The sequence below is a fragment of the Somniosus microcephalus genome, chromosome 29, assembly GCF_052327205.1.
Source record: "Somniosus microcephalus isolate GS21.2 chromosome 29, FLI_Smic_1.0, whole genome shotgun sequence".
Taxonomy (NCBI): domain Eukaryota; kingdom Metazoa; phylum Chordata; class Chondrichthyes; order Squaliformes; family Somniosidae; genus Somniosus; species Somniosus microcephalus.
This window is the reverse complement of record NC_141015.1, coordinates 37392634-37416487: the sequence shown is the minus strand read 5'-3', so window position 1 is coordinate 37416487 and position 23854 is coordinate 37392634. Positions and strand designations below refer to the sequence as shown.

At 47.1% G+C, this 23854-nt stretch overlaps 1 protein-coding gene across 2 annotated transcripts in view; it reads left to right on the top strand.

The window, feature by feature from the left end:
• ret (ret proto-oncogene receptor tyrosine kinase) overlaps nucleotides 1–23854 on the top strand; it is a 147893-nt gene that overhangs the window by 72697 nt on the left and 51342 nt on the right. For both annotated transcript variants that reach the window (XM_085970620.1, XM_085970619.1), the window contains exons 3-4: nucleotides 8179–8460; nucleotides 13538–13779. In XM_085970620.1, coding sequence (XP_085826746.1) covers nucleotides 8179–8460; nucleotides 13538–13779 — 524 coding nt within the window. The remainder of the gene's footprint in view (nucleotides 1–8178; nucleotides 8461–13537; nucleotides 13780–23854) is intronic.

Genomic DNA, 23854 nt, shown 5'->3' with positions numbered 1-23854 from the left:
CTATCAAAAGTCTCATTTTGTTGCTGTGTCCGAGAACGGAAGATGTATCTTTCATACGTCTCATTCTTTTTGGGAGAGCAATGTGCATCAAATTTTTTTAGCACATCTCCTAATTTTTCTCTGTTCTCCTCTGGATTAAATACAAATGTATTAAATACCTCTATCGCCTTTGGGCCTGCAACCGTAAGCAGCAATGCTATTTTTCTTGTGTCTGGCTTCGTACCGAATCCAATGGCTGCAATGTAGAGTTCGAATTGTTGTTTAAGTGTCTGCCAATTGTAGTCGATGTTTCCTGTGAGTTTCAAACGCTCTGGTGGCTTCAAATTCTCCATGTCGCTTTTCACAATTTTCAGCAGATCTTCACCATCCTGGTACCATCTTATGTTCATTAATAAATAGACATTCTTATTATGAACACAGCTAGCTTTTGCTAGACACTTTTATTGAGCACATGTGGACTAGTACAGTATCTGTAGAGGCTTCCATCTTGACCGCCGCCTTGTGGGTAGCCTAGTGCCTCATGGGTAATGTAGTCTTAATATACATACAGCTGGGTAGTGTAGTCTTATATACAGCTCTACACAGCTCTACGGCTCCACCTAGTGTCCACTATAGAATGACATGTTATTGATCATTACACGTAGGACTGCAATCGTTTTCTCCGTGGTGGTGGAGGACATTTTGATCACCTCAGGCCATTTCGAGTGCGCATCCACGGCTATTAAAAATATTGAGTCCATGAATGGACCAGCAAAATCAATATGCATCCGTTGCCATGGAGAGGAGGGCCACTCCCATGGGTGTAGAGGGGCATGTGGTGGTGCATTTTGGACCTTCTGGCATCCTGAGCAGCTCTTTGTCAGGTCCTCGATTTGCTGATCGATCCCCGGCCACCACACATAAGCCCTAGCAAGGCTTTTCATTTTCACCCCTCCCAGATGGCCTTCGTGAAGCTCATTGAGCACTCTCTCCCTTAACTTGGGTGGAATTACCACTCGGGATCCACACATCAAGGTCCCCTGGCATACTGACAGCTGTTCTCTTCTGGATGAGAATGCTGGCAACAGTGAGTCGCCATGTGTTGGCCATCCCTTCACCGTCAAATCATATACCCGAGACAGTGTCGGGTCATTTCGGGTCTCCTTCTCTATATCCGCGTTAGTTACTGGCAAGCGTTCAATTATAGACGAATAAAATATTTCGACAGGGTCCACTGCTGGTGCTTCCTCCGCAGTAGGCAGTGGCAGGCGTGATAGCCCATCAGCGTTTCCATGCTGTTTCGTGCCCTTATACTCTATTTCATATTGGTTCGCCCCTAGAAAAAGGGACCATCTTTGTAGCCGTTGCGCAGTCATCACCGGAACGCCCTTCTTTGGATTAAAGATGGAGACCAGTGGTTGGTGGTCAGTCAGCAAGGTGAACTTCTGCCCGTGCAGATAGTGGTTGAACTTTTTCACTCCCCACACTAGGCTGAGGGCCTCCCTGTCAATCTGGGCATAGTTACGCTCGGCTGAGGTTAGTGACCGAGGCGCAAAGGCTACTGGCCTTTCCGAGCCGTCCGGGAATTTGTGCGACAGCACCGCTCCAATACCATAGGGTGATGCATCACACGCCAACCGAATTGGTAGTGCTGGGTTGAAATGAGCCAACACCTCTTTTGATGTGATCAATTCTTTGCACTTCTGGAAAGCTCGTTTACATTCGTCATTCCACTTCCATGGTACCCCCGTTTGCAGTAGGGTGTTCAGTGGGTGTAGTACTGTAGACAAATTCGGCAAGAACTTATGGTAGTAGTTCACCAGCCCGAGGAACGACCTCAGTTGTGACACATTTTCCGGTGCTGGAGCCTTGACTACTGCCTCAATCTTTTCAGGGGACTTATGTAACCCCTCTTCATCAATAACGTGGCCACAATACGAGATCTGCTTCTGGAAAAACTCGCATTTGTGGCGATTAGCTCGGAGCCCAAATTCCTTCAATCTAGTGAGCACCTGCTCCAGGTTGGCGAGGTGATCACTGTCATTTTCGCCCGTGCCCAGGATGTCGTCCAAATAACAGTGGGTCCCTGGAATCCCTTGCAGGACTTGATCCATTGCCCTTTGCCAAATAGCCGGAGCTGATGCTACCCCGAACACCAGCCGTTTGTATTGGTAGAGACCTTTATGAGTGTTGATCATGAGGTACTGTTTCGAGGCTTCTTCTACCTCCATTTGCAGGTACGCCTGGGCCAGATCAATCTTAGTGAATGAAGCGTTTTCCTCCAGATAGCGAGGCGAAAATATCTTCAATCCGCGGAAGCGGATATTGTACCATGTGAAGGACTGGGTTCACTGTCACCTAAAGCCCCCACAGATGCGAATCTTCTTTGGTTCCCCAGGCGTATTACTCAACGACCTCTTCATTACAGGAACGATGGGTGTAGCCCACTCGCTCCAGTCCACTTTGGACAGTACTCCAGAACGTTCCAAACCTTCCAGCTCTGCTTCGACGGCTGGGCGGATTGCATAAGGCACCGGTCTGGCCTTTAAAAAACTTTGGGCTTGCATTTTCCTCTATTTTGATCATCGCTGTTATGCCTTTTAGTGTTCCAAGTCCCTCCCGGAACACTTCTTGTGCGTCAGTTAGCATTTTTGACAGTCGTCCAGGTGTGACGTCGTCATCCTTTTTGGCATCTACAGTCAGTGCTTGTATGGGATGCCAATCTAACTGTATCTTCCGGATCCATTCACGTCCTAGTAGTGGTGGTCCTCCATCTGGCAATACATATAGGTCCATTTTTGTTGTTTCCTTGCCGTTGTATATCACGTTCACCCTTATTTTTCCTTTGGGGTAGACTTTTTGCCCCGTGTACGTCTTCAAGACAATCTCTGTATCTCTCAAGGGTATATGTGAGAATAGCCGCTTGTAGTCCCTTCGGTTTATGACTGTTAGGGCTGATCCTGTGTCCAATTCCATTTTCACTTGGACTCCGTCTATCTTGAGCGTGACCCAGATAGTTTGGTGATCCTCCATTTTGATTACATTATGTAGTTTCAGACAACCCAGCTCCTTGCTTCCGGAGTCTGTATCACTTTTCTGTTCATCTGAACTACTCTCCATCACCTTATGTACCTTTTTGTACTTCTCCTGTGGAGATTTCTTGCTGCTGGTTTTCTTTCCCAACCTGCAGACTCTTGCTATGTGTTCTACTTCTCCACACTGTCTGCACACTTGGTCCTTAAACCAACAATCCTTATGGTCGTGTGTTGTTCTGCCACAGCGATAACACTTCCCTGTTCCATATGACATTTCATTTGTGCCATATTCTTGCGGTCTCCATTGTATCTCTGCAGCGCCCCGTGTGGCTGCTTCGTGTGATACTGCCATGCTGAAAGCCTTGTCCAGCGTAAGATCCTTTTCTGATAAAAGCCGTTTCTGGGTTCCTTCACTTTGAAGCCCACACACAAACTTGTCCCTTAAAGTATCTGCTAGTCCCGTTCCAAACTGGCAGTGTTTCGATAGCTTGTGCAGTTCCGTTAAATACTCAGCATTACTTGCGTCTTTATGCTGGTTCCTTTTGTGGAACTTAAATCTTTCTGTTATCAGCAGCGGTGTGGGGATTAAGTGGTCCTGTAGGATTGCCACTATGCTTTCAAAATCCTTTTCCACTGGCTTCTCTGGGGTTACTAGGTTTCGCAGTAAGCCGTACGTTTTTGCACCCATGGAATTCAACAATACCAGTGCTTTCCTGGCATCTGGCACCTCATTCGCCTTGCAGTACACCTCTATGCGCTCTATATATGTCGCCCAATCTTCGACTTCATTGTCGAACGCTGTGACACTGCCACTCTTCGGCATCCCTGGGTGTGGTTAGACTGGCTAAAAATGGCATCTCCTGCGCTCTCCCTCCTTCTCCGTTGGCTCAAAATGGCGTCTCCCGTGCTTTCCTTTCTTCCCGCGCTCTCCCTTCTTCTCCACTGGCTCAAAATGGCGTCTTCCCGCGCTCTCCCTTCTTTTCTTCCCCCGCGGACGCTGCTCAGCCCTTGAACACCGGCCGCGCTCTGCACATTTTCCCCTCTCTTCAGCGCCGCTCGGTCTTCAACCCCAGCTGCGCCCTGTGCGCTTTACCCTCTCTCTTACCCGTCGACGCTGCTCGGCCTTTTTCTGTGCCGTTGGTCGGCTCCCGCCGCCGCTGTCCGGGAAGGGTCTGCGCCGTACCTGCTGCCAGCCCGCTGTGCTGGATCGTCGCGGCTGGAGAACCAAGCCCAGCTCTCTACAGCCTCCTCTGCGATGCTCAAGTTCTCCCTGGATGGTCGACGCCCACACTGGTGGAATCGGCCTTCTTCTTCAGAGTTGCAGGTAGGTTCGAAACGACTCGTCGCCAATGTTAAATCTGGATATCTTTAGGTAGTGTGTCCTTCAAATAATCAACAGAGGCTGCAGGTAACAATCAACAGGTGTTTACTGGATGAGGGTTGCTCTAAAACTAAGCAGTACAGATCCCTACTCAGGGTTATATACAGGTGTGGTCACTGCCGGTACTACAGTATACAGGAGCTGTAAAAAGTAGTTCTCCCCTTAAAGGTACATACACTACAACTGGGGGAGAGAGAGAGAGACTAGGGAAAGAGAGAGACTGGGGAGAGAGAGGGACTGGTTGGGAGAGAGAGGGACTGGTTGGGAGAGAGAGAGAGAGAGAGGGGGAACAGGAGCAGAAAAAGAGGAAACAACTGCTCCAAAACCGATCCCAACTCATTGCCAAGTCTGGGGAGACATAACCTCACCGCCTTCTTAGGAAGTTTAACCACTTTATTCACTTTATCATTTGAGCTCCGTTTGGAATTAGAGTTTATTTTATTATTTTTTTGTTGTAAGTTAAATGACAGCATTGACGAGGGAAAGTGAAACTTGGAGCAACATCTTCTGTCAAAGCTGCAATGAGACTTGAAAGAATTTAAAGATTTTTAATGAACTTTTTACAAAAATGAGTGTTAAAAACACTTCCCCCCCCCCCCCGCCCCCCCCACCTTCCAAAGTTTCGATTTTGGAAGAAACAAGTAAAAATCAATTTCCCCCTCATCTAAACAAGTTTCAACCAGGTCTTGAAGTCCAAATGTTTTTAAAGAGGGTCTGAATTGGTTAAAACACTTTAAAATTGAAATTTCTCAATATTTGATTTTGAACGATCGACTGAAGTGAGTAGCTTTACACAAACATGCAACCATGCTGCTGAGGAGGGGGAGGGCGGGGAGGATTTGTAGGAGTTACATATTACTTTTATTGACTTAAAAAATATATATCATTAAGACATTTAGGAAGAGAACCAAAAAAGGGGAAAAGCACAACCATTTTATTTTGTCTGTCATTCTATAGCCCTAACAAGTCCCAGGAATAATGTAAATATAGATTTCCTCTTAAACGTTTAGTGGAGTGTTAATAGAAACACGAGTTATGTAATTATGTATAAAAATTGCAGGAAGCTACTTTAGAAGAAACCACTATTTGTTTATTGAGAAAGACACTGATAATGTACAATTTCGATTTGGTATAAATGTTTGAAATAGGAGATTAAAAATTGAGAGTACACTGAAGTTTGTTTCCCACTATTTAATTGCGAAGTACATAAAATAATTCAACACTTTTCGTGATAAGAGCAGGGATTAATATTGTGGAGAATGTTTGAGAGAAAAACATTAGAAGCGAAATTCATCAATTAACATCTTTACGTCACAATATTAGTAAACATTTCCAAGTCTGTCTGATTGGTTCTCCTGTCCAGGAAGAAAGATGAATGATTATTTCTGTTAAATCATAGCTTTTCTTGCTTTTTGTTTTTAATTCGGTGACACAAATTATGTTTGTGTTTTTCTGTACTTGTGAATAAGTGCTGCATTTCTGACATGTTACATGGGGGATGTGCTGGCTCAAGAAGGCAGCGTTTATTAATGGAAGTGATTGAAGTTGAAAATACGCATACCCGTTCTTGTTCAATTGTTCAATTCTTTTTAATACTGTGAACTAAAGAACGACAGCACTTTATATTTGTTGGGTGTCTGGTTGCATTGTGATTAATATTCTAATTACTTATGTGGACGTCCAGCCCGTCAGCACCAGAGGAAAGCCGCTGCTCCTGCTGCTTGTGCAGCCACTGCTATAGTGACATGAGGGATGGGCTAACACATTGAAAACTTTACAATTAATACAAATTGCACGAATAGATATGCCTCTTTCAGCTCACCTTGGGCTTTTGGATTGTTTGTCGATGCGTAACCCTGTAACTGAGTGACGTTTCTGAAGTGTTAACGCATTATTATGCAGGTCTTTTATATCCCAGTCATTTCTGACAAGTAACTTTAAAAAAAAATAGAGTTTGTACATGACGAACTAAAAGCTTTTAATTAATTCTACCGTAAACAAACTTGCAGAATGGGCATGTAAATGACAAATGAATTTCAATATAGATAAGTGTGAGGTGGTGCATTTTGGTAGGAGGAATAAGGAGGCGACCCACTCCTTGGAAAATAAGAGTCTAAATGGAGTAGAGGTGCAAAGGGATCCAGGGGTATAGATTCACAAATCATTAAAAGTAGCAACGCAGGTTAAAAAGGCCATAAAAGTGCAAATAAAGCACTGGGGCTCATTTCTAGTGGAATAGAATTCAAAAGCAGAGAAATTTATATTAACCCTGTATCGAACCTTGTCTGATTGTCTCATGATTTGAGACGGTGGGGTGGCAATATGGCATTACTGTATATAAGTTTTTAAGTGGTTGCTAGTGCTGTTAAAGTTGTTGTTGTTGTTGTAAAATTTACCCACGGACTAAAAGGTCGCGCTCAAAGGAGTTCGTGGCCCGCTCAGTGCAAAAAAAATTAGAGGGAGCCTTGATTGCAGGGCTGGAGGAGATTACAGAGATAGGGAGGGGCGAGGCCATGGAGGGATTTGAACACAAGGATAAGAATTTTGAAATTGAGGCATTCAGATTTCTTTAGAATGAGAGGTGATCTCATTGAAACATACAAACTTCTTACAGGACTTGACAGGGTAGATGCAGGGAGGATGTTTCCCCCTGGCTGGGGAGTCTAGAACCAGGGGTCACAGTCTCAGAATAAGGGGTTGGCCATTTAGGACCAAGATGAGGAGAAATTTCTTCACTCAGAGGGTGGTGAATCTTTGGAATTCTCTACCCCAGAGGGCTGTAGAGGCTCAGTCGTTGAGTGTATTCAAGACAGAGATCGATAGATTTTTTAATATTAAGGGAATCAGGGGATATGGGGATAGGGCGGGAAAGTGGAGATGAGGTAGATGATCAGCCATGATCTTATTGAATGGTGGAGCAGGCTCGAGGGGCCAAATGGTCGACTCCTGCTCCTATTTCTTATGTTCTTATGTTTGAATCCTGGGAAGAAAAAGCTTTGCCTCAGTTCGAAATTAGGCAAAAAAGGTTCAGCTCCACCCACCACCTCAGTGAAATATCAAACATTCCTCGATTTCAACTTGGAGCAGGTTTTGGCGGGGGGTGGGGTGGGGGTGGTGAAACAGGGGGCTGGGCTGAGTACCAAACCATCCCCCCAAACCCCCAGCTTTGGCAGAGTGATGTCCAGCGATTTTAACACCCAGGCCTTGTCAGCATTCCGCTGGCCAGTTGCCTGTCTGAAGCAGGCGGGAAGCAGCAGCAGCAACAGCTGGCCCAGGGCAGGAGCAGACCTTCGGGAGGCAGGAGGCTGCCCGGCCAACACCAAAGGAAGGCTCGCCGACAAGGAGGTGAGCGGAGGGGGCTAGCGGGGTTTCTGGAGGCGCTCGCAGGAAGTGGGTACGGAGCCCGCGGTAGGGGAAGCCTAAACTTTCCTCCTCCTCCTCCTCCTCCTCCTCTTCCTGGTCTCTTCTGGTCCGGGATCTTCTTCCTGTTGTCTTCCCAACTCCGGCCACTGTTAAAATTGCAGTCAAGGCCCGATGATGTCATCAGACCCCAATCTGCCTATTTAAAGAAGGACCCCGCTGGCTTAGGCGGGCGCCTTTGTTGCCTGCTCGGAAGAGCAGGTTCAAATTGAAGACAGTTGGATCCAGGCACGAAAGTCACCCAATTATAACTGCCTGCCAGGCGGATAGGGTTAAAATCGTCCCTCATAGGTTTGGAGTAGAAACAAAAGCTTCTGACTCAATCGTAGAATCATGTCTCCTTTTTCTTTCCTTCTGTTGCAGGTAATATGGGCGGACCTGAACTATATAAGATCATATTGCATATCTTTGCTGTCCCTGAACCGCTTCGGGAGAAGGAGTGCAAGGCGCAGGTGATAATTATCGTGGTCAATAAAAACCTTCCCCCCTGTGCCAATATCACAGTAGAAGACCTCTGCTTTGGAGAAGTGGATTCGAAGGTTCAAATTATCGAGAACAAACATCCTGGTGCGTTCTTTCACATGAGCTCCTTGCCAAACCAGTACCAGTGCCAATATGCCAACATCTCCTATCATCTAGGAACAGGTAAACAGTGCACAGGGGAGAGGTGGGGTGGCTGGCATTCTTGGGGTGGGGGTGCAAGTGGGGCACAGGGAGCTCTAGGATTGGGCTTTGTGAGGCGGTGGGGTGGCTCAAGGTGCCTTTCGTTCCCTCGCAGTGTGCTGAGGTTTTTAGGATTTTGAAAGGAATTGATAGGGTAGATAAAGAGAAACTTTTTCTGCTGGTCGGAGGGTGGGTGGGGAGTCTAGGATCAGGGGGCACAACCCACAATCAGAGCCAGGCCATTCAGGAGAGAAGTTAGGAAATGCTTCTTCACGGGTGGTAGAAGAGTGGAACTCTCTCCCACAGGAAGCAAGTAGATGTTAGCTCAATTAATAATTTTAAATCTGAGATCAGTAGAATTTTGCTAGACAAGGGTATAAAGGGATATGGAGCCAAGGCGGGTGGATGGAGTTAGGATACAGATCAGCCATGATCTCATTGAATGGCGGAACAGGCACGAGGGGCTGAATGGCCTCCTCCTGTTCCTATGTCCTTATCAATCTCAGATGGGCTACCAATGCGATGTGACATACCAGAGGTAGGTGAGACACTTGCCCACAGAGGCATGGAAGGAAAAGTAGGTATGTTCCTGGTCCCTCTATGGGCTGGCTATAGCAGCACTGGGAGAGCCCTGGGCCTGTGAGCCTGTTATATGATATGGGATGGCGAGGTATGTTACGAGTGGACCTTCCATGGCATTGCTCACGGTGAATCTGAGGATGTGGTAGATGTCCGTGAGTGACAGCAAAGTAAGTGGATCGTGGTGAAGTCCCTTGTGATTGACTCACGTTTCTCAGGACCCAGCAAGAATGCGTGACAATTTTAAGGTTCTCCCAGGGGTAGTTAATTCACCTCTTCCTGCGGCTGCTGGAAATCACGGGCAGAGGAAAAGTAGGCAGGAGTAACGTGCCCCTACTGGAGTCCACCCGATTTTCCTATATTCAGTTGCCCAGGCCAAGGAACAGAGAATCTGCCCTTTAAAGCGAGAGGCACCCTCTACACAGGTTGCAGATTGAGGTACAGTATTGTTCAACAACAGCACCATCTAGAGGTGAGCAACTCACAGCTCAGCCTATAGTTTCTGAAGTAAGCATGGTCATTTACATTTGTGTGGTCCTGAGGTGCTTTAGAATCGATAGATTACTTATGAAGTACAGACATTGTTGTTTTGTAGGCGAACGAAGCAATTAATTTACACACAGCAAGATCCCACATACAGCGAGTGAATGACCAGATAATCCGTTTTTGGACCTGTTGATCGAGCAACAGAACTGTATACTGGCAATGCCACTGTGCGCTGGCAATGCCACTGTATATTAGGAATGCCACTGTGCACTGGCAATCTTGCTGTATACTGGCAATGTAACTGTGCACTGGCAATGCCACTGTGCACTGGCAATGTCACTGTCTACTGGCAATGTCATTGTGTACTGGCAATGTCAATGTGCCCTGGCAATGCCACTGTATACTGGCAATGTCAGCGTATATTGGCAATGCCACTGTGCACTGGCAATGCCACTATGCACTGGCAATGCCACTGTGCACTGGCAATGTCACTGTGCACTGGCAATGCCACTGTATACTGGCAATGTCAGTGTATATTGGCAATGCCACTGTGCACTGGCAATGCCACTATGCACTGGCAATGCCACTATGCACTGGCAATGCCACTGTGCACTGGCAATGTCACTGTGCACTGGCAATGTCACTGTGCACTGGCACTGTCACTGCATTTGCAATGTCGCTCTGCACTAGCAATGTTGCTCTGCACTAGCAATGTCGCTCTGCACTAGCAATGTCACTGTGCTCTGGCATTGTCACTGCATTTGCAATGTCGCTCTGCACTAGCAATGCCACTGTGCACTGGCAATGTCACTGTGCACTGGCAATGTCACTGTACACTGGCACTGTCACTGCATTTGCAATGTCGCTCTGCACTAGCATTGTCGCTCTGCACTAGCAATGTCACTGTGCACTGGCACTGTCACTGCACTAGCAATGTCGCTCTGCACTAGCAATGTCACTGTGCACTGGCACTGTCACTGCATTTGCAATGTCGCTCTGCACTAGCAATGTCACTGTGCACTGGCACTGTCACTGCACTAGCAATGTCGCTCTGCACTAGCAATGTCACTGTGCACTGGCACTGTCACTGCACTAGCAATGTCGCTCTGCACTAGCAATGTCACTGTGCACTGGCACTGTCACTGCACTAGCAATGTCGCTCTGCACTAGCAATGTCGCTCTGCACTAGCAATGTCACTGTGCACTGGCAATGTCGCTCTGCACTAGCAATGTCGCTCTGCACTAGCAATGTCGCTCTGCACTAGCAATGTCGCTCTGCACTAGCAATGTCACTCTGCACTTGCAATGTCGCTCTGCACTAGCAATGTCACTCTGCACTAGCAATGTCGCTCTGCACTAGCAATGTCGCTCTGCACTAGCAATGTCGCTCTGCACTAGCAATGCCACTGTGCACTAGCAATGTCGCTCTGCACTAGCAATGTCGCTCTGCACTAGCAATGTCGCTCTGCACTAGCAATGTCGCTCTGCACTTGCAATGTCGCTCTGCACTTGCAATGTCGCTCTGCACTAGCAATGTCGCTCTGCACTAGCAATGTCACTCTGCACTAGCAATGTCGCTCTGCACTAGCAATGTCGCTCTGCACTAGCAATGTCACTGTGCACTGGCAATGTCGCTCTGCACTAGCAATGTCACTCTGCACTAGCAATGTCGCTCTGCACTAGCAATGTCACTGTGCGCTGGCACTGTCACTGCACTGGCAATGTCGCTCTGCACTAGCAATGCCACTGTGCACTGGCAATGTCACTCTGCACTAGCAATGTCGCTCTGCACTAGCAATGTCACTCTGCACTAGCAATGTCACTCTGCACTAGCAATGTCACTGTGCTCTGGCACTGTCACTGCACTAGCAATGTCGCTCTGCACTAGCAATGTCACTCTGCACTAGCAATGTCGCTCTGCACTAGCAATGTCGCTCTGCACTAGCAATGTCGCTCTGCACTAGCAATGTCACTGTGCACTGGCAAAGTCACTGTGCACTGGCAATGTCACTGTGCACTGGCAATGTCACTGTGCACTGGCAATGTCACTGTGCACTAGCAATGTCGCTCTGCACTAGCAATGTCGCTCTGCACTAGCAATGTCACTGTGCACTAGCAATGCCACTGTGCACTGGCACTGTCACTGCACTAGCAATGTCACTGTGCACTGGCAATGTCGCTCTGCACTAGCAATGTCGCTCTGCACTAGCAATGTCGCTCTGCACTAGCAATGTCGCTGTGCACTAGCAATGTCACTCTGCACTAGCAATGTCACTGTGCTCTGGCACTGTCACTGCACTAGCAATGTCGCTCTGCACTAGCAATGTCACTCTGCACTAGCAATGTCACTCTGCACTAGCAATGTCGCTCTGCACTAGCAATGTCGCTCTGCACTAGCAATGTCGCTCTGCACTAGCAATGTCGCTCTGCACTAGCAATGTCACTGTGCACTGGCAAAGTCACTGTGCACTGGCAATGTCACTGTGCACTGGCAATGTCACTGTGCACTGGCAATGTCACTGTGCACTAGCAATGTCGCTCTGCACTAGCAATGTCGCTCTGCACTAGCAATGTCACTGTGCACTAGCAATGCCACTGTGCACTGGCACTGTCACTGCACTAGCAATGTCACTGTGCACTGGCAATGTCGCTCTGCACTAGCAATGTCGCTCTGCACTAGCAATGTCGCTCTGCACTAGCAATGTCGCTGTGCACTAGCAATGTCACTGTGCACTGGCAATGTCACTGTGCACTGGCAATGTCACTGCACTAGCAATGTCGCTCTGCACTAGCAATGTCGCTCTGCACTGGCAATGCCACTGTGCACTGGCAATGCCACTGTGCACTGGCAATGTCACTGTGCACTGGCAATGTCGCTCTGCACTGGCAATGTCGCTCTGCACTGGCAATGTCGCTCTGCACTAGCAATGTCGCTCTGCACTAGCAATGTCGCTCTGCACTAGCAATGTCACTGTGCACTGGCACTGTCACTGTGCACTGGCACTGTCACTGCACTAGCAATGTCGCTCTGCACTAGCAATGTCGCTCTGCACTGGCAATGCCACTGTGCTCTGGCAATGTCACTGTGCACTGGCAATGTCGCTCTGCACTGGCAATGTCGCTCTGCACTGGCAATGTCACTGTGCACTAGCAATGTCACTGTGCACTGGCAATGTCGCTCTGCACTGGCACTGTCGCTCTGCACTGGCAATGTCGCTCTGCACTGGCAATGTCACTGTGCTCTGGCACTGTCACTGCACCAGCAATGTCACTGTGCACTGGCAATGTCGCTCTGCACTAGCAATGTCGCTCTGCACTAGCAATGCCACTGTGCACTGGCACTGTCACTGTGCTCTGGCAATGTCGCTCTGCACTAGCAATGTCGCTCTGCACTAGCAATGCCACTGTGCACTGGCACTGTCACTGTGCTCTGGCAATGTCACTGTGCTCTGGCCAATTTACAAACCTGAGAAAGCAGATTGCATTATTGAGTTATTGGGAGACAGTAACAGGGCAGATTCAGGAGATTGAATGACGGCTTCACATTCGAGCCCGAGAGGAATGCGTGCCATTGGCAATATTTTCTTGTGAAAATATTGAACTTGTGGCTGTTAGTACAATGGGATCTTTACTGAAACAGCCAAACGAGACCTTGGGTTGGTGCCCAAAACAAGGTTGACGAGGTTAATCCTTCAGATTTATTAGGAACTGGCCATGATCGATTTGGTAAGTCGGGCCAGTTTCCTGAAGGCACTTTGGAACATAGGAAGGAAGATAGAAACAGGAGGAGGCCATTCAGCCCCTCGAGCCTGTTCCGCCATTCAGTTAGATCCTGGCTGATCTGTATCTTAACTCCATCTACCCGCCTTGGTTCCGTAACACTTGCCTAACAAAAATCTATCTCGGCGTTACTGCTGAGGAAACTCGCACATATCAGGACGCCATGGGCCAATGCACCTGTAACAAATATTATTCCAATCCGTTCGTCTTCCAGATGGTTCAATTCCGTTCAGGATCGACGAGGAGACGTCAGAGGTCAGCGTGCAACAGCCGCTCGACCGGGAGCAGATGGAGACGTACGAGATGATCGTCAAATGCACGGTGCGGACCCTTGCCCAGGTCATTCAGGTCGGGCGGTCCTTGCACGTGACTGTCCTCGACGAAGGTGACAACGTGCCGTACCTCTCCGATGGCAATGACACAGCCGAGGCTTTCATTGAGTTCAACAGGAAAGAGGTAGGACTTTCAGCAAGATGCGTCCATGTTTGTGGTTTCTACATTGGAAACAATGGAGGGCACAGAACCAGAAAGGACCGCAGTATTTCTGGGCAGTCCCAAAAACTATGACCCCACAATCCAGTGCTCCTTCAAATATCGATCCGATTCTCCCTTTAATGATTCCACATTATCGGCCTCCCTGGGCAGCCTATTCCAAGCATTCACCCACCCTCTGTGCAGTTAAATCTAAACCGCGTGTGTAATTTCCCTGCTGTAAGCTTCAGCCCGTGTACATACAAAGCAATATTCATTAAAAAAAAGAATGCGTGTGTTTTTATAGCCCCTTATCAAGTCCTCAGGACATCCTGAAAGATCTCTTTCATTTTCCGTCCACATTATTTTCTTTCCTTTTGAGTAACAGTCCCTTCCTGGATTTTTTTGTCCCCAAAATGAAGCACTTTGCATTTCTCTGCATTGAATTTCATCTGCCACCCGTCTGCCCAATCCCCAAGTATATTCAAATCCTCCTGTTGGTTATCCTGTTCAGCTTTGGAGACGACCAGCTTCATTAGCTTTATTTGTATCATCTGCAAATTTAGCCATTGTGCTTGTGACTCCTAGGTCCCGTTCATTTATGAGGATATTAAAGAGGTCCCAAAACAGAGCCCCGTGGGACCCCACTGGTAACGTTCTCCCACCTCTCAGCTTGATGGCAATCCCTGTACCACTACCCTCTGGGTTCTGTTGGCCAACCAATTATGTATTCATTGTAAAATATTTCCAGCTTTCTTTATTTTCAGAATCAGCCTCTCCAGAGAAAGAAAGACTTACATTTATGTAGCCTGGCGAAATGGAGCAGCACAGGACACAGAACTTTCTTTTTTTTCTGGGGTTTTTTATTCTGAATTGATAACTTGGATTCTAGGCTTAGGATGTAGTTGTAAATACATAAAACCACATTTAATTGTATAAAATACGGAAAAGACAGAAATACGGCAAATACAAGAAAACACAGTCGATAAAATATGGCAGTGGCTTGCTGTAGAACAGAACACAAGGCAAACCACAGGTGCAGTTAGTTAGTTAGCTAACAATCATTATACAAAACAAAACCAATAGTACAATACATTCTTATGTCCAGTTATCACTTGTTACATCTTACAAGAAAACACAGGATATTAAACTCATTCGCAACGTAGCCCCCAAGGACTCAACAACAATTTTAGCAAGTGTTAACACCAGCACATGGTGGGACAATCTGCAAGCATCCCCGTGGTATCGAGTGATTTGGGAAACAATATCACTTTAAAACTATGTCTGGGTTGCACTTAATACTGTTTTAGTTGTACTTTACACAGAATAAGTTCATTTCAAAAGTCATATTCACCCCAGCTCTCTCAGAGCAATCTCTCACGCTGGATGTAGAAAATGGAAGCTGTGAAGAAAGGGGAGGTTCCTTTGGCATCACATGGTCCTACCCATAACCCTTTTCTCCTTGTTCAAATTACTAAAGGGGAAAATGAACCATGCCATCTAGTGGACTTAAATATTCACTGCATTTTCCCCACTTGGCTACATTCTCCCCTGCTTTAAAGTCAACGTCCTCGGTGACTTAGCACCAGTTTTTAACTTCTTTTACAGCTTCTCGAAAAAATGCAGCACCCAGACTAGATAAAACATGAGAGAACACCTCAGGACTGAGTGAGACTGCATTACAGGCTGACTGAGGCAAATGGTACGGGTTAGGGTTTACCCCAGCATTGGCTCTTTTAGTTCTGCGAGGAGCCGGAATGGGTACCTCAATCTCAGTCCCACACTCAGAAGGATCTGAATGCTCTGGCTCAGAAACAGCCTCTGATTCCTGTATATCTTGGGCGTTACCAACAGGATCATTGTTTACTTTTTCCTCCTGAGTTAACTCTGGATAGGTGACTTCCTCTACCACAACAAACTCAGTATCAGAGGGCTCTGGCAACGATTCTGTCAAAAGAGTGACAGGGGGTACGGTGACAGGGGACTTGGTTCTCATCCGCCGAGGCTCAGGGACAGGGGTAACACATGGCCTAAGATTAACTCTATGGACCCTTTTTAAAGGACCGCCCTCTAAAGGCTCAACTGCATGTGTAGTGCCCTGTACCTCCACCACTCTGTACACAGTAGGACCCCAAGCATCCTGAATTTTGTTCCTACCCAAAGGCCTGTGTCGTAAGTATACCAGCTGACCCACCTCAATGGTTGGACAGTACACTTTGTCTTTGTTAAGTTCAATTCTTTGAGCTGATTTCTTTTCCGTGTACTCTCTTGCCCTTGCATGTGCCTCATTCAAACGCTCTTGGTGGACAACCAACCACTCATGTTTCTTGTCTAACACTTGCTCCTGACCTAATAAAGCATCTACAGGAAGGTGGGGATGAACCCTGAAAAGCAGATAGTACGGTGAGTAGCCAGTCGTAGCATGGGGTGTTACATTGTAGGCATACACCAACTCAGATAAGTGCTCAGGCCAGCGGCGTTTCTTTTCTGGAGGCAGTGTACGCAAAAGATCATGTAAAGATCTGTTGAATCTCTCACATTGAGCATTTCCTTCCGGGTGGTGTGGGGTAGTGCGGGTTTTCTTTACACCATAAAGCTTACACAGCTCGGCAATGATTTCACTCTCAAAATTTCGACCTCTGTCTGAATGCAATCTTTCTGGGACCCCATACTTCATGAACCACTCTTTGAGAAGGACTTTTGCCGTGGTATCAGCCTTTTGGTCCCAAGTAGGGAAGGCTTGTGTGAATTTAGTGAAAACATCTGTCACCACTAACACATTCTCACGACCATCAGAGGCCGGTTCCAGCATGGTGAAATCTACAGCAACTACTTCAAGGGGCCGGGAGGCTAGAAATGATTTCATAGGGGCATGTATCTTGGGGTGGGGCATTTTTGTCAAAACACACCTCTCGCATTTCTTGACCCACTGTTCCACATCCTCATACATCCCAACCCAAAAACATCTCTGTCTCAAAAGGTTCTGTGTGCGCTCTATTCCCTGATGGCGCATACGATCATGCACACCTTCAAGCACGACTTCTTTCAAACAAGAGGGCAGTAGTAGCTGGTAACATTCACCAACATGGACATCCTCGATTACACGGTACAATAAGCCATCTTGCTCACAAATACGGTGCCACTGCTTTAACGTGGATAATACTAGCTTGGATAACTGCGACCTCTCCTTGTAAGTTGGCTTTCGCTGCTCACCCCAAAACTTCCTAAACATGCTGAGGGTGGGGTCTGTGTCCTGAAACTTACGTAGTTCCTCTTTAGAGTAACCGGGAAGTGTTGGTGTGTTACCCTGCGACTCACTACGCTCAGTACTTTCTTCTGCGTCCGAAACACGGATCTGTCTGACTTTACAGCACTTGACTCCTGCTGTCACTAAGTCTGGTCCTAGAGCTGTTCCCTTGTGAATGACATTACATATGGCCACACAATCATCATAGTCTGCATCCCCACTGTCTGACTCGGGCTCCCCTGCTAACGGCTGCCGAGAGAGGGCATCTGCTGCTGCATTACAGCGGCCTGGGCGGTACTTGACGTCAAAGTCAAAAACAGCTAACTGAGCCACCCATCTTTGCTCAACAGCACCTAACTTAGCTGTAGAAAGGTGACACAGGGTTTTGTTATCTGTTATGACAGTGAACTTGGAACCTAGAAGGTAACCTCGAAATTTCTCTGAAACAGCCCATTTGAGGGCGAGGAGCTCTAGTTTCATACTGCTGTAGTTTCTGTCATTTCTTTCAGCATTACAGAGCCTCCTACTGGCATATGCTATCACTCTCTTCCTATCTCCCTGCTGCTGGTGGAGGATGGCACCTAATCCTAGGTTACTGGCATCCGTCTCTACAATGAAAGGCTGAGTGAAATCTGCGTAACCTAACACTGGAGCACTGATCAGCTTTTCTTTCAACTGTTCGAAAGCAGCTTGGCACTCAGCTGTCCATGAACCTTCAAACAACCGTTTTGCTGGGCTGTCTTCCCTAAGGCATGCATTGACTACGTCATGGAGAGGGCCAGCTCGTTTAGAAAAATCCTCAATGAACCTCCTGTAATAACTACAGAAGCCAAGAAATGACCTCAGATCTTTGACTGTACTGGGGACCTGCCACTTCTTTACGGCGGCAATTTTCTCTGGATCTGTCCCTATACCCTCCCCTGAAATTTGATGCCCAAGGAACCTGACTTCCTGCTGCAGGAAGTGACACTTTTCAAGCTTTACTTTCAAGCCTGTCTCTTTCAGTCGTCTTAGAGCTGTCTCAAGCCTCTCTAAATGGTCCGGGAAGGTCTGAGAGAACACAAGGATGTCATCTAAATACACCAATAGGATGTGGAACACTAAGTCGCTCATAGTCGCTTGCATAAGTCGTTGAAAAGTCGCAGGTCCGTTACAGACACCAAAAGGCATTCTGAGGTACTCAAAAAGGCCAAAAGGAGTTGTAAAAGCAGTCTTAGGCCTGTCACTTTCACGAACAGCAACCTGGTGGTACCCACTTGCAAGATCAATGGTTGAGAAGAACTTTGCACCATGAAGGGCATCAAAACTCTCGTCAATGCGGGGCAAAGGAAATGCATCACGTCTGGTTTTTGAGTTTAGTTTCCTAAAGTCAACACATAGTCGTATGTCTCCATCAGTCTTACGAACTACCACTATGGGTGAAGCGTATGAACTATTGCTCTCCTGGATGACACGCTTTCTTAGAAGCTTAGTGATGTGGTCCCTCACCTCTTTGTACAGTGTAGGTGGGACACGACGGTATGGCTCTGTAACTGGTGCGTCATCTACCAAGTTAATCTCATGCTCAACTTTATCAGTGTAGCCTAGGTCCTCATCCTTAAAAGCAAATACTTCCGAATACCTGGCTAAAAGTGCACCTAACTCTGCTTGTTGGCCCTGTGTGCCACCTATGTGTAGTTTGTCCAAAAGCAACTGAATGTCTTGGTCTGTCATCTGTCCTTCTTTTCTGCCAACAGTTACTTCCTCTGTGTCAGCGGAGATGCGTTGAAATCGCACCTCACAGGAGTCCTTGTCTACACACTCTGCCTGAGTCGGAATACCAAGCCTGGTCCTGGGGCTTAACCACACATCCTCCTCAGAGAAATTTACCACCTGCACTGGAAATAAATGTCCCTTTGATTCAACTAGAGTGGGGACAACTACCAGGCCACCTGGCAATGGTGTGTTACCTGGCTCCAACAGCATTTTAGTGCTGTCACCTGACTGAGTTTTAAGTCCCTTTACATAGACTGTAGCTATGGAAGACGCAGGCACATGTACAGAACCCCGACCAGCTACACGGACAGAAGATGACCTTGGAGTGATGTTACACTGTTGTACTTGCTGAAATGCTTCCCTCCAATCTGAATCTAACTTTCCCCCTAGAGTAGTGTCAAGCTCAGCATGAACTAGTTGTCTGCATCAGCTGATGATGTTCATACCAATAAGACCTGATGCTGCAGGCTGTGACTGCTGATGCTCTTTGACTACCAGGAAACCACACTCGGGTAAGGTTATGCCCATAGTTTCAACGTCTAACTCAAGGTAGCCCAAGTAGGGAATGTCCAACCCGTTGGCGGCAGTGATCTTAAGCCACCCGGTTGTAGACAGCATATCCTCATCCCTCCCAAGTAGGTGCTCTCTGAAAAAACCTTCAGTAATAGTGCTGACTTGGCTCCCGGTATCCAGTAAACAGTTAGCAGTAACCCCCCCAATCTTGAGATCTACTACTGGACATTTACCTATTGCACGGTCAAGAAATCTGTCACGAATACAAGTACTGTTCTGAGAGCCTGCAGGTTTTCCTCGCATTGCCCGGCTCATGGCAATCGAGGGAGTTAGTTTTCCTGCACCCCAGCCGGTATCGGTGGATGTGTTTGCTACCTTGTGCTTCTGAGGACACTGTTTGGCAATGTGTCCCGCCCCGTTACACTTAAAGCAAATAGGCTGACCTTCATCAGTGAACTTTGGCTTGGCTCTAGGTTTCCCAACCTTGTCATTACCAGTGTTTTCCTTCTGTAGAGCAAGACCCCGTACTGCCTCTGTTAGTTCCCCGATAGCTTTACCCTGCTCCGCCACCACTTTAAGAACATCCTGTAAAGTGACAGCCTGGCTGCCTGGTACCCCAATGGCAGAACACTGAAGATCCCTCCCCGTACTGTCACACACTACATTCTTGCTCTTTGCAACTTTAGTGCTACAGGGCTGGTCTTCTAAGGACCATAAGACAGCTTCCTCACGTACATCAAACAGGGTAGACTGGGGGTTGCCTCGTACAAACTTGCGCAACTCTCTCCGGAGTGAGGGATCTCTAACACCATCAACAAATCTGTTTCTGACAACCCGTTTTGTGTTCGGCACAGCATCAGGTGATTGCTTTACTACAGCTCTAATAATCTGAGAGAGTGCATGTGAGTATTCTTGGAAATCTTCACCCTCTTCTTGCTTGCGTCCATAGAAAGTTTCTAACAGCTGAGACTCACTGCGTTTTTCGGTGAAAGCCCCCCTTAGGTAACTGAACAGGTCACTGGGCTGCTTAGACTCTCCACCCAACCGTAACCTAATTTCCTGTAGGGCTGCCCCATTACCTAGAGTGGCAATAATTGCCATTGCTTGGTCATGGTTTTTTTTCAACTCTGAAATCTGTGACTTGAGTTCATCTATCCTTTTGCCCTCACCCACACTAGAGGTATTGTCCTCAACATCCGAAGTGTGAGCTCCAACCTCCTCATCAGGAGACTCTAACATTTTGACTCAGTTCACAAGTCCCTGAAAGCCACTGAATGGGATGGCAGCTGCGACGATTCTTCTCCAATGGTGTCCCTCCTCGGTGCCTTGATGGGTCCTCTCCCAGATTGGTCCTGGCGCCCTCTGGATCCCGTCTGTCTGGTCTGGTCCTCCTTAGCAACCCCAGGCAGCACTCTCCGTCCGTCTCCAGGTCCACTTGGCACCACACCGCTCTTCCCCCACTGCCGTATTTTATGTATATTTTCTTTACCGAGCCTGAGAAACTCCAAGCTAACAGACCCCACTCCTGGTATCAAAATGTGTAGCCTGGCGAAATGGAGCAGCACAGGACACAGAACTTTCTTTTTTTCTGGGGTTTTTTATTCTGAATTGATAACTTGGGTTCTAGGCTTAGGATGTAGTTGTAAATACATAAAACCACATTTAATTGTATAAAATATGGAAAAGACGGAAATACGGCAAATACAAGAAAACACAGTCGATAAAATACGGCAGTGGCTTGCTGTAGAACAGAACACAAGGCAAACCACAGGTGCAGTTAGTTAGTTAGCTAACACTCATTATACAAAACAAAACCAATAGTACAATACATTCTTATGTCCCGTTATCACTTGTTACATCTTACAAGAAAACACAGGATATTAAACTCATTCGCAACGTAGCCCCCAAGGACTCAACAACAATTTTAGCAAGTGTTAACACCAGCACATGGTGGGACAATCTGCAAGCATCCCCGTGGTATCGAGTGATTTGGGAAACAATATCACTTTAAAACTATGTCTGGGTTGCACTTAATACTGTTTTAGTTGTACTTTACACAGAATAAGTTCATTTCAAAAGTCATATTCACCCCAGCTCTCTCAGAGCAATCTCTCACGCTGGATGTAGAAAATGGAAGCTGTGAAGAAAGGGGAGGTTCCTTTGGCATCACATGGTCCTACCCATAACCCTTTTCTCCTTGTTCAAATTACTAAAGGGGAAAATGAACCGTGCCATCTAGTGGACTTAAATATTCACTGCATTTTCCCCACTTGGCTACATTTATAAAACGCCTTTCACGACCACCAGACGTCTCAAAGCGCTTTACAGCCAATGACGTACTCTTGGAGTGTAGTTACTGTTGTAATGTGGGAAACGCGGCAGCCAATTTGCGCAGCTCTCCAAAGGTCTTACTGGAATCCAAGTACACCACATCCACTGCTTTACCCCTATCAAGCTTCTTTGTCACACCCTCAAAGATAACCAGTAAGTTAGGTTGGCAAGAACTCCCCTTCATCAACCCATATTTCCAATCTTTTATGATTTTATTTCCATCCAGATGCTCCATGGTCTTATACTTAGTAAGGATTTCCGTAACTTTACCCACAATGAACGTCAAACACTCTGGTCTGTAGTTTCCTGATTCACTTTTGCTACCTTTTCCAAAAATAGGAGTAACATCTGCCTTTCTCCGGTCCCCAGGCACCTCTCCAGTAATAATTTACCTCAGTTACCATCTATTAATTCCACCCATCTGATTCAGTGATTGCCCTTTCCTTTTTTATATTCTCTCTCACTTATGCCTGAATACTGGAGTTTATATATACCACTACACCACTGTCAACATTGACATTCACCACCACAACATTGATACTGTCTCTGATGAACAAGTTATATCCTTCCAGGTATGTATCCCATTAATTGGAATCAATCAAGCCCATTTGATTGGCACCTCTTCCACCACCTTAAACATTCACTCCCTCCACCACCGGCGCACCGTGGCTGCAGTGTGTACCATCTACAAGATGCACTGCAGCAACTCGCCAAGGCTTCTTTGGCAGCACCTCCCAAACCCGTGACCTCTTCCACCTAGAAGGACAAGGGCAGCAGGCGCATGGGAACACCACTACCTCCAAGTTTCCCTCCAAGTCATATTGGAGATATATCGCCGATCCTTCATCGTCGCTGGGTCAAAATCCTGGAACTCCCTCCCGAACAGCACTGTGGGAGCATCTTCACCACACGGACTCAAAAAGGCGGCTCACCACCACCTTCTCAAGGGGTAACTAGGGATGGGTAATAAATGCTGGCCTTGCCAGCGACCCCCACATCCCATAAACGAATTTTTTTTTTAAATTCCACCGTGTCTCTGTGATGCTAATGATGGCCAATCTAACCCCTACATGGCCTTCCAGGCCATACATCTTGTTTGTTAGATATCTTGCATTAACGCACAGCTCCAATCAATGTTCCCTCTAATTTTTTTCCCTGTGCGGGCCCTTCCTGCTGCGTGGTATCTCTTCCAGCTGTTGAGGGGCCTGCGCGGGACCTCGCGATCGGTGCGCGGCCTCGCTCCTTAGGGGGAATATTGGTCCAATGCTTTTGACCTTTCTCATTTGCTTTATTAACATTTTTACTTTGTTTATCTCCCACCATTGGAATTAGACTTATTAAACTTTGATTTGTGTTTTCACTGGTACACCTGCAGGTTTTGCTCCAGTGTGTTCTTTTGCACCTTCTGTAACCACCCCATAACTAGTTTAAACACTGCCCCAACATTCTATCTGTTTTACCTGCCAACACCTCTACTCCCACTTTTAGTTAGGTGGCGCCCATCTGGTCTACAGAGGCTCCCTTATTCCAAAAGGTGTCCTATTATTTGAGAAACCGAAACCCTGATTCCTTACAGCAAAGCCTTAGCCATGCGTTGGTGCCTAATTGCCCTCTCTCTCTTCACTAGCACATGCCACGGGTATTATTTCAGCAAATACTACTACACTTGAGGTCCTTCCCTTAAGCTTCCTCTCAAATGCCCTGAATTTAGTCTATATCTACCTATGTTATTCGTTCCCACGTGGATGTAAACAATTGGTTCCTCACCGACTACCTCCAGCATTCTGCCAACCCGGGACTTCAGATCCTTGACTCGTGCACCCGGGAAGCAACACACTATTTGTTTGCACAGAATTCTTTCTGTAAACTGAACAATCGAATCCCCTAATACCTCAACCTGTCTGCTACTCTATCTCCTTCTCCCTCCTTCCCTGACAGGCTGCAGGATTGTCCCACTGCATGGCGCATCCCCGTCTATCACGGCCATCTCTCGAGTCTCCACATCGCCTCGTTCCAGAGGAGAGAAAGTGCTGGAGAGCAGCAGGGATGACTGCTCCTGCCCCACTACCCGAACTCATCTCTGGTCCCCTTTCTGGCAAAGACCCACCCTCCTGCTTTACATACAGGGATCGCCTCTCCTACTTCGACCCCCAGCGTCTTCTCTAATACCTCATCTATAAAAACTTCACCCTCCTAATATTTTGGTGCCTGGCC